The following is an 11,511-nucleotide window of genomic DNA, read 5'->3' on the forward strand; positions in this document are numbered from 1 at the left end:
CTTCGAGAAGTCATTCTGAATTATTATGTACTTAATATTAAGAAACACGTGAATGATTCTTAAACGTTATTCAGTCATATAGTCATCTATTGGGTGCTAAGTTGTGAAAATGAAGCTGTAACCTCAATCCATATTATTTCTATACTTAATGAATCACTTTAAATCATCTGGCAAATTACATATAATGTGCTTCATAAGATTAATAAATTGTGCCTTTGAAACGTACGGCTAAGATAACATGTTTCAAGCATTAAATATTTGAGTATTGTTTCAAATCTGTATACAAATTAGAATCATACGAGTGCATTTGAGATTTATTTGAACATTATCGAGATATGAAATGTTAATGTAGCGAGATAACATAATGTGAAATGAAATAAACAATGTTACTATTAATTATCAAACATCGCACATTTGCATTTTGCAGTATGTATATGAGTGTACTATATATATATATATATATATATATATATATATATATATATATATATATATATATATATATATATATATGTATATAAAAGCGACGGTATTTTATTAATTACACAAATCTTAATACTTGATACATTTTAGATATATATATATATATATATATCTAAAATGTATCAAGTATTAAGATTTGTGTAATTAATAAAATACCGTCGCTTTTAAATATCCAGTATATGTAAGCTTAATTTGCTTGTTAATTTGAATCATTTAAGTGTCGTCTGTTCATTTTTGTGAGCTTATTTATTACTAAATTTCATTTGATTATTGTATAAAAAAATGCAGAGACAGAACAAAGTCGTTAATAAACTTCACTTACGAAAACACATTAACGACTCGGCTTGCCTGTACAATAAACAAAAACTGAATTATAAGATAGCAAACGAATAAAAAATAAAAAGAACGTCTGCATTATTATTGATAAAAAATCAATGCATCATTCGATGCTTTGCTATGCAATCACCCTAGCTAAAGCCCCCTTGAGACTAGCTCCTGTGCAGCAAAGCTAAAATTGTGCTTGTTTGTAAGATAAACAACGATAACGATACTAATACACGAATTATTTAACTTTAACTACTAACACTGGCCTATTATTTTTAGTTAGGTCTTTCAAATAAGAGCATGCACTGTCATTACTAACATTATTACGTATATGACGTTGTATTGACTTTTGTGTGTTTTAGCGGAATTTTGAAGACGACTGGAGTTTTAGACAGGGAAAACATTTCGACATATGAATTTCTGGTGCAAGCCTACCAGTATGGGCAGGTTGGTAATCACTGATCACATCCTGTTATCGTGTTCTGCTTGTAGCACATACATCCGGATACGAATATCTTTCCCTTGTGTATCAGCACTTTGTGATCAATTTCATTTGCTTCCTATTCTCTGAGCGACAAACCACATGACGTAATTGGGTTAAATGACGTGACGTTATTGATTTATACAAAAAACAAAGGCTCGCCTACAAACTTAAAGGGGCCTTTTCACAGATTGTGCATGTTTTGAAGTTTTTCATTAAATGCTTTATATTGATAATTGTAAGCATTGGAAATAAACAGCTCCAGAAAAAATCGATAATGAAATTTTAAAAAAGAAAAAAAAATAACCCTCAACTGGGCTCGAACCACTGACCCCTGGAGTCCTGGAGTTAAAGTATGTACCATTTAGACCACTTGGCCATCCGCGCTCACAAATGTAGAAAGTATTTTATACTTTATATAAGCAATCATCGTAGTTTCACAAAATATAACTACAACAGCAGAACTCTCCAAATTATTCAATCGTTTCGCGTTGCAACGCTTTATAACTTTCAGGTTTTTAAATCGTCAAAAGATGCATATATTGGCTATTTTAGAGCATGGTAAATGTTCAGTATTACGTTTCCTCACAAATACCAAACTAAAACGAAAATTTGCGAATCTGAAACAACTTTTTTAATTTTATTAATTTTCCAAAACGTGAAAAGGCCCCTTTAATTCATGAAATCATTTAACAAAAGGATTGCAATGACAGTGGGTGTCAAAACATTAGCACGATCCTCTTTTTGCATATTGTGTAACATAATCTTTATAATTTGGTTAATGCGATACAGTTATGGTTTTGACATTTTAGTGCACGTAAGTCCATAATATCGTGTGTTTTTTCGTTTGTCTATTCAATAAATAGATCCATAGACGATAATCTATTGTATGTGTATTATGCATTATTCATTTACAAATCATTAAACTGAGGTGAGATATGATAACTTCCTGGGGTACTTTTTTAACATACACTGTCATTATTGTAACGACATTTTTCCAAAACGTTTTGTCCGTTTTCTAGTGTAAATTATAGAGGAATACAACAATATTTTTACTCTGATGTAGGTCAAATGCAACTTCAACATTAGTATAAACATCCTTGATGTGAACGACAATGCTCCTGAATTTCACCCTGACACGTACATACTGTACCTAGGAAACCCAACCGAAAAGGGGCTAAGCGTCGGAACAGTTCGTGTAAGTATGGTGGAACATTTTGTTTTAAAGCTCATTGTTTTAATAATACTTGTTTCTATTATGTGAGGATTTCAATTTGTGTTTTAATCTTCATTTACTATTGCGAGTATGAAATAATGTCTCATGCATAATGTTGTCATTGCATTTAAATGAGAACAGTCCATCTTTTCACAAAAACATCGTTTGTTGCTCTTAAAATGTACTTTTGCAAAAGGCGGTAGAGCGAAAATCTAGACAAAACCAAATATTGATTAACGTACATTTAAGATGATAATTCTTAACACAGTCATAGAAATAAAGTATAAATTATATCGCAATTTTCTTAACTTAAATAAGATTGTTTTCCAGTTATAGACCATTGAGGATATATTATTCGAAAAGTTTTTGTTTTCATTTTATGCAAATGATATAATTTGTTTTAGTTGCATCATTGAGAGTTAATTTATGTTTCAGGCAAGTGATTCTGATATCGGCGACAACGGAATTGTGAAGTATTCGTTCACAACCAGAAGGTTAGATCAAAAGTATATATATACATTAATTTCTAGAATAATATGTATCTGCCCACTCAGCATTTCAAGCTTTTTCATACACATATTTTTTAACACAATCGGTTTGTCGTAAAAGTATTGATAGTAAGCGTTAAGCCACTGATTTATTGATATACATTAAGGAAAGGTAATATTACTCATAAGCACTCGTTGGCAGCGTTAAGCTACATAAGACAATAATCCTGCGTTACAAGATGTTTGTATGCGCCTGTTTATTAATACATGAAGTATTTATTTTTACAAATGATGTTTTGTTGTAGATTATCTTAATCATTTCAAATTAAAGTATTTTCTTTTTTTGTGCTAATATGTTAATAATGTGATTTTAGTGTGAGAATTGTCGAAACCGGATTTGCTTTCTTTATGTTCGTGTTTTGCTGTTATTCAGCGGTCATTCGTACTTTATCAACGGTTCATCCGGGGAAATCAGTCTTGTTAATCAAGACCATGTCAGAGATATTGAGCAACTTGGTGTCATCGCGGCAGACCAAGGAACTCCACGATACAAGGCTTCGGCTGTTGTTTATGTAAGCAATCTTCAGTTCACGATCACTTGACTTATTCGTTTAAGATCAAATTCAATGGTCCTCTAGTCATTAACTGTTTTATTAAATGACCTCTATATAAATACTGGTAACCTTATATTGGCATTTTCCGATTAACTAGTACATTCTCACAGACGTAAAAGTTTAATAAAAATAGGTTGACAAACAGTGCGGCAAGGTAGTTATACTCAAAATGTATCACAAAACAATTTCAAGGTCATCAGTGGAGATGGTGCTACTAGCTCAGTTCCACTGAACACGCCTCTGCAAAAAGGTCAGATAACAAACAAGCAAGAAATATTTGAAAGGTAAAAAGGACCTGTATAAAAATGTGCATAATTATATCAATATACTTGACATAATGTGGATAATGATATTGTTGGGAAAAGTAATGGTAACATATTTGCGTTGACGATTAAGTAAGATTGTACACGAACAATGTAAGATTAGAATTATGGTTAAATGCAGTAAATCATAATACTCGTTTAGTAGCACGATACACTAAGAAGGAATAGTATGAAAGCCGACGCCATAAATAATAGTTGGTATTGTTTATACCCAAGTATTTCATTTTTGTTTTTCAGGGGAATTTCAGAGATTTTAAACCAGAGCGTAGTCATTTTACATGTGGATGCCTACGAAAAGTCTCCGCACAGGTGAGTAACCTTCTCTGTTATCAATTATATACTTGTTTTATCCACTTTCTTACACATCTTTACACATCTGATTGTTTTTTGTACCAGCGAAAAAGACCTTTTATATTGTGAAACCTGTTCTTTTTAGTCGAAATGGTTAAGATCCGACTTCTTTTACTATTCTGAAATCTGAATCAGTCATATATCACAAGCAAGAACCTTTAAGATCGCAACATTTATAAGTCATGAAACAGCAACTGGACTTCCGTTTGCGTAAATAATTTGTAGTCAGTGAATTGACAAATATTGTGTTAAAACTATAAGAACCTTTAGGATTGCAATATCAATGAGTGCTGAAACAACAACTGAACTTCCGTTTTCTTAAATAATTCTTGCTGTCCGTGAATTGACTCAATTAAATATTGTGTTCAAAATAAAAGAACCTTTAAGATCGCAATGTTAACGAGTACTGAAACAACAAGTTTACTCACATTTCCTTTAATAATATTTGCTGTCTGTGAATTATGTATTGAATTGTGTATTAAACCTTGAAACTAACAATATATATTTAGTCGTAAAGAATGTTAAAGCGTGAAATCCAATTCATTTTTGAAAACAAGTTCAGTTCAGAATGACTTTTTATTTATATTTAGGTAGCGTAAATGTATAGCGTTTTTTTGCCTTTAAATTGGTTGTATCATCATTTTTTTCTTCCACTGTATTGGATAATTATTTAACGATTTGTCACGATTGGCTCTTGTGTTTTCTAGATCCAGAATCTTCATCACTCCTACAGAGAAGTCCGTCGAAACCAGCACACTTGTCAGGTAAGCAGACATGTCGTTTATGTCATTGTGTGCGTGTTAAAGTAACAAATGATGTAAGATTGTTGATATCATATGCGATTGGCTATCGTATTTGCGTCATAAAGTCGGTGTGGTTTCACTTATTTAACGTGTGGGTCATATCAGGAAAAACTCGCCGTGGCGTTATGGCGATATGGTGTCCGAATATCAATCGGGAGGTCACGGGTTAGATCCCCATTGTGGTAGCATACTTTCGATCTACCTCAAAGACACCAAATACTGGTTCTACCCACGGTCTTGTATAGTCAAAGCGCGTCGATGCTGCATAGGAGCCGTATCTTAAATGTAACAGAAGAAAAAGAAAAAAATATTACAAACGATTTGCATGGAGTTTATCCTGAAGCAATGACTTTATTTTATTCCTATATCTAGTTTTAAACGAATAATATCGTTTTGTTAATAACGTTATAAAACAGAGATGGATGCTAGAATGTGATTTGAGATATTTTTCAGACAGGTGTATAATAACTACGAAGAGATACGGACATTATTCTATTTTGCACTCGAGTGTGCGGACACCAAAAATTCCGATTCGGACCTGGGGGCACGAGAGATAGGTCTCATCGTTATGGCGGTTGCTATTCTGGTTGGAACAACTATCGCGATGGTCTTCATTAGCAGGCAGTATAACAGGTATGAGATTGTTAATCTTATCGGTCGTTGAAAGAAGAGTAAGATTCAAACCGATACTAATTTGAAACTGACCATTTGCACAACTGGTTGAAAACATCCTTCTGGTGGTGGTCGAATCTTGAATGGGTTACTGTTTAAAGGTATACAGAATATTATATTAATAACTTAAACGTGTCTACACTTGAGCTGTACGAAGACAATAATCAAATATTGAAATATTGCGTTGTAATTCGAATGTTTCTTTGCCGGTTTCGTAGATATGTTTTTTTTCGGTCGTGATAGATATGTTCACCTTTGAAAAAATCAGGCATTATAAAGAGATAACCCAGTACGACATATCAATTACAAATGTGATGCCTGAAATGAGACAGAAATACGTGTGTTATTATGATTATTAAATATAACTATTTATTTGCACATAACTAACTGAAAGTGCTTTTTTAAGAAAGACAAATTCACATTTTGTCCTATTTTTACGTGACGACTTTGCTTCGTTCACTATGCTTAAACTTTGCAAAACGTTGTGACTCTTAGAAGCCTTCTGAATGTCACGCGTAAATTGTGAAATATTTATTTCTTCGCAGCCACAAAAGATACAAAAAACGATATGAAACGCTGACTAAGGACAATTCGCTTGAAAGCGAGTCTTGATCAGCGAACACAAACGTACAAACTTTAGTCATTTTAGTTCCGACCATGTTTAACAATGAAATTAAAATATATGTTTCCATATACATGGTGTTATCCGATAAATTGATTTAAGGTTGTTGCGTAATAACAATTTACTCGGTTATATTTTTAAGTTGTTTCTATGAACATCCTTGAATTAAAAATACTTATGCAGGACGAAACAAACTTTGAGACCAGTAACGGTGATGTGGAAGCAAAAGTTGAAGACATCAAGTCGGAAACGGAGGTAATGAAAAGTCTTGATCAGCGTTTATGTAGCGAGGACAATGAGCGTCAAACGGGTTTTAATTCTGAAGATATGCCTGATGAAGCAATCGAACGCAATCGTGAAACACCTGTATGTAGTGATCACGTTTCTTACGCAGAAATGAAGAAAACGAAAAGTTATGGCAGCAACGTCCTTGGAAATACTGAAACGCAATCTGATTGCAATGCTGAGCCTTTGCTTGAAGAACCAAACCCTGACTACGATACCAAAAAAGTGAGGTTTAGCGAGCCACTGAAGGTAACGGATGAAGCGAAAAACATTCGAGAGGGTGCAATACGTCAAATATGGAATCGAATGAGAATGGTTACGATGAAAAGGGCCAACCATCTATCAAAGGAGATGAGTTAAAAAACAACGAAATGCATAATAAATACAACCCGACAAAAGACTTAGTTAGTTAGTTTTATGTGTGTATACATGTCAAGCATTTTACAGTTCAATATAATCAATGCATTACAATATCGTTACATGTTAAGTACAATTACAAATACTACGATATAGCTAACATTGTAACTTCAAGTGTAAATGGTGCCTTTGATCACAGATCTAACTAATATAACGACATGATGTATGCACAGGATAACCCGTAAAGCCTAGACATGTAAACATGAATAAGCTTATTTCCAACGGGGTCCCTGGATTTTGTTAAACAGGTCTTATAAGTGACTATAAATATATAGTTTGTTTCAGTTCTTAAGATAAAAACGACATGATCTTTAAATTATTTCTTTTACATATTAAAAAAGTGAGACTTTCAAACGTTGACATGATAATACACAGACTAATACGAATTAGCATAAAAATAAGCAATTTCATAAAATAAAACAAATCTAAAAGTAAAAATACATGGAATTCTCGTCTTCCTTCATTTCATTTAATAGATGTTTCTTAACAAGTTTCTTAAAAGTAAATTTCGATTTGATGGACTTTATATTATCAGGTAATGAATTCCAATCCATTGTAGTAAAATGAAGAACTAGTAAAGCCATCAATTTGAGGTACATACAAATTTAATCTTGATCTATTCCCATATTGATGGACATCTATACATTTGACAAAATTGTCTTTCATATAGCTCGGGCATTTATTGTAGAAAATCTTATCGATATGGTTAAGTCGAAGTTGCTTGTATCTTTGCTCAATGTTCAATAAACAAAGATCTTCAAAATTCGATACACCAAGTGATGTTCTACTATGGGAATTGTAGATAAAACGAACCGTTTTATTTTGGACTCTTTGTAGCTTGTGCTTGAGCTGTTTCGTGAGCCCACAAAACCACGAAGAGGATGCATAATCTAAATGGCATTGTATCAAAGAATTACATAAACTTATTCTAAGACTTTTATTTAAGAAAGCACTTTGTATATTTATTTACAATAGAAGTACCAGACAAATCAGCATCCAAAATCGAACCAAGATATTTTACATGCGACTGAGATTTTATAACATGATCATTACATTGTATATTAAAATTGTCCACCTTAGTGAGTTTACGTTTCCAACCAAAAAGAATACACTCTGTTTTGCCTAGATGGAGGGATAGCTTATTGTCTATTAACCACTTCCTACATGACTCGAGCTCTTTGCCCAAAACTTGACTAAAGGTACTAGGATCTTTATGTGAATACAAAATTGCACTATCATCAGCATAGAGTATTAGTTTACAATTGGATGATATACTTGTTTTCATATCATTAATGTAGGTCAAAAACAAGAGTGGACCCAGTATACTCCAATGGGGGACTCCACACACAACCGGTTCGAAATCCGATTTAGCGGCATAAACATGCACAGACTGCGTCCCATCAGTTAGGTACGAGCGAAACCACTCCACAGACTCCACTCCCATCGCACGAAGCTTTTGACACGTTTATTCAGACGTTTATGTAGGAGCATATAAAAACGAAATGAATGGACGATTACCAAGTCCTGACACATAAGTAGATGAAATTGGGTTCCCTTCGCAGGACATTACTTCTGACAACAACAGTCAAGAGTACTTTGCTTCAGAAGTATCAACACACTTTTAGATATAATCACATGTGTAGATAATTATATGCGATGTTAATGCAGTTTTTTACGGAACAGTTTGTTGACAGATACAGGTTCAGCAGTATCATGATTTCGTGTTATCATAGCATTTAATTCACCGACCATATTTAAACAGTTGTTACTATTTAATGAAATATTTAGTTGCTTTTTATTTTGTAAATATTTACTAACGAATACTTCGATCATCCTATCGATTTACCTATTTGGATTGGAGGCATTAAGGCATTGTTTTGTTTACAACGAGTCTTTAGCAGTCAATATATTTGTATCTACATGTCTCATATCGAGTGTTTATCATGATAATATAAATTTTCTCACAAAAATCTTTATATAATATAGCAATAGTCCATGATATGTCTACTCTTCACAATTAAGTGTGTGGTGTGCTGTTATTTTATAAATTAATATGTAGTGTTCAAATTGCACATGTTTGTTAAATAAACACAGATGAAAAGTACTCGTCACATCAGCTAGATATATATCGTTAGTTTTGTATAAAAATTATCGTGATAACGGTTATACGAATTTCCATCTCATTGACCTTGTTAATTTATGCGCATCAGTTTTACATCTTAAATTATTTTTATTAATAGTATTGTCTCGTTCTCTAAATAAACATTCACATGATGGTATTTTAAAACTACATTAACGTAGTGTTCTGAGCAGCAATATTATGAGAACCTGAAAAGGAATACAGGAGCTTAAGAGATAAGAATACAATTTGTATGTGTTTTCGTGTTTAATTAACATTGCTCTCGCTTTCGTGTTAAACCTGATTTAAATTAATATTATTTACCGTATATGAACAATAAGTACACTCTAACACAATTTGGAAGAGTCTTTTTTAGAATAATAAGTATTTTTGTAGTCTTTTATCTGGTGAAAATAATGCTATTATACAGATAACACACATGTCAGTATATATCTATTAAAAGAATATATTTACGAATCGTCTTTATAAAAAGAGCATTGATCTGATACGAAGTGTTTTTGGTTGGTCAATTCTTTTTCATGTGTTGAATAACTCAAACAAACGGTAAAAATTCGCATCTTTTAATCACAACGACGGTAGTAGACACATTCGCAGATGACGAAGGTAATTTGTCGGCAAAAGCTCATTGTGTCTCCGTGCGAATACCATATACGAAGACATTTGGTTCGCAAAATGTGTACATAAACATTTTTGTATTCACTATTCTCTTCATATACAGACATTGCAGACGCTAGAGACACAAAAGCTCTAGAGTGCTCAGAAAGTAGCACCATGAAGTCGGGAATTTTTTAGATCAAATCGCTGTCTGTTTCTTCATATAAACATATGGTGAACATCTTCCTTCCGTTAAAGTGCTCAACCGCCGACCTCGAAACAAAACTTTTAGCCGCATAAGTTTGTTGTGGTATAAATGAATTTTTGATAACACATTCTATTTAATAGATTTGAAAATATTATATTGTCTATTTAATTCTCCTACGCAAAAAAACATATTGAAGAAATGAATAAATTGAAACATGTTTATTAACTGACTTGTTGGGGTCCGCTAACTTTCCAGTTGTATCATATACAGCAATATGTGTAATTATTCGTTGTTCATTCCGTTTTAATTTATGATATATAAATTTTATTAAATGTGACAATGCTATCTATTTTTTTACCTTCGAGTAGACATAACGTCGGTTGAATTTTCAAAGTTAAACCACATAGTTCCTGAATAAATATTAATTTATTTTGTTGTTTGCAAACAGGATAGCGTATGTAGCTTAAGTATGATCGCTTAGTGTCGATTTTACATAAGCCTAAAGAAAATGTGTTCAAATTAAGGATTCAACGCAGAGTTCTTTTTAGCATATAGCGTCAATGAATTTAAAACAAATAATTCATAAAGCAATAAGTAAATATATGTAATTTAGTTTCTTTCTGGTTGGGCTCAATTTGTAATTTCATTATTGCCAGTATATAAAACTTAAAACATTTTCTTTCAATAAAATTGTATTCAAGTTAAAAAAAGTTTTTATAAGAAAATGTTCATGATGAAACACTGTCGGGTTACACAATTCCCTGTAGATTGGATGAAAACGTTTAAAGCCCTGAAATTAAACAATAACATACACATAAATATCATATAGGAAACATATAGAATAACCTAACAATAAATCTTGTTTACACATAAACTTATTTACAGGATGTGTTCTAGTGGCCCAATAAAATTAACACTTTACACATGTTTAAATATTCCCTTTGCAATTACATATGATAAAACAATGCTTAAATAACAGATAACATCACATATATATGTATTACATACAAAAATTATGTTTTCTTCTCTTTCACACATACACATACAATACATATCAACATACCAAATGTGGTTTAGGCTTTTACATCTGTCTGTCCGACTCTCTCTTCTCACTGACTTGTGATGGTTAAAACTGCAACATCAGATTTATGGTGCACAATAGAAAGAGCCTGATTACTGCATACAGGACTTAAAAATGGAAAAGCACAATACTCTCCCAAATACAGGTTTATACAAAAAACTCAAAACAAAGTATTTACAAACAGAGCATTACCCATTTGCAATCATTTCAAAAGTATATAATAACTACAAATATGCACGAACATGTATTGCATGTTTAATACACTTAGTACTAACCTGGTAAGAAGTATAAATACAAATGAAGATATAAAAATCTGCAGCTCAATCAAAAACTGACTGCTATTGGCTGAACAGGTTTTAAAATCCATCGACTGTTGTAAGAATTATTGGAAATTCTACCTGGTTACACA

The 11,511-nt window shown here is 32.3% G+C and overlaps 1 protein-coding gene across 10 annotated transcripts in view; it reads left to right on the forward strand.

Annotated features, from left to right (window-relative positions):
• LOC127852959 (cadherin-23-like) overlaps positions 1–9,183 on the forward strand; it is a 28,220-nt gene extending 19,037 nt beyond the window's left edge. For 3 of the 10 annotated variants that reach the window (XM_052387041.1, XM_052387044.1, XM_052387045.1), the window contains exons 18-26: positions 1,170–1,254; positions 2,355–2,486; positions 2,940–3,010; positions 3,426–3,564; positions 3,799–3,890; positions 4,167–4,238; positions 4,988–5,044; positions 5,537–5,716; positions 6,561–8,341. In XM_052387041.1, coding sequence (XP_052243001.1) covers positions 1,170–1,254; positions 2,355–2,486; positions 2,940–3,010; positions 3,426–3,564; positions 3,799–3,890; positions 4,167–4,238; positions 4,988–5,044; positions 5,537–5,716; positions 6,561–6,636 — 904 coding nt within the window. In that variant the 3' untranslated portion in view covers positions 6,637–8,341. Of the gene's footprint in view, positions 1–1,169; positions 1,255–2,354; positions 2,487–2,939; positions 3,011–3,425; positions 3,565–3,798; positions 3,891–4,166; positions 4,239–4,987; positions 5,045–5,536; positions 5,717–6,560; positions 8,346–8,377 lie in introns of those variants that run through there. The other 7 variants (XR_008036376.1, XR_008036377.1, XM_052387042.1 and 4 more) reach the window with 7 other exon arrangements.
• The last annotated feature ends 2,328 nt before the right edge of the window (positions 9,184–11,511 follow it).

The sequence above is a fragment of the Dreissena polymorpha genome, chromosome 12 (assembly GCF_020536995.1).
Source record: "Dreissena polymorpha isolate Duluth1 chromosome 12, UMN_Dpol_1.0, whole genome shotgun sequence".
Classification (NCBI taxonomy): domain Eukaryota; kingdom Metazoa; phylum Mollusca; class Bivalvia; order Myida; family Dreissenidae; genus Dreissena; species Dreissena polymorpha.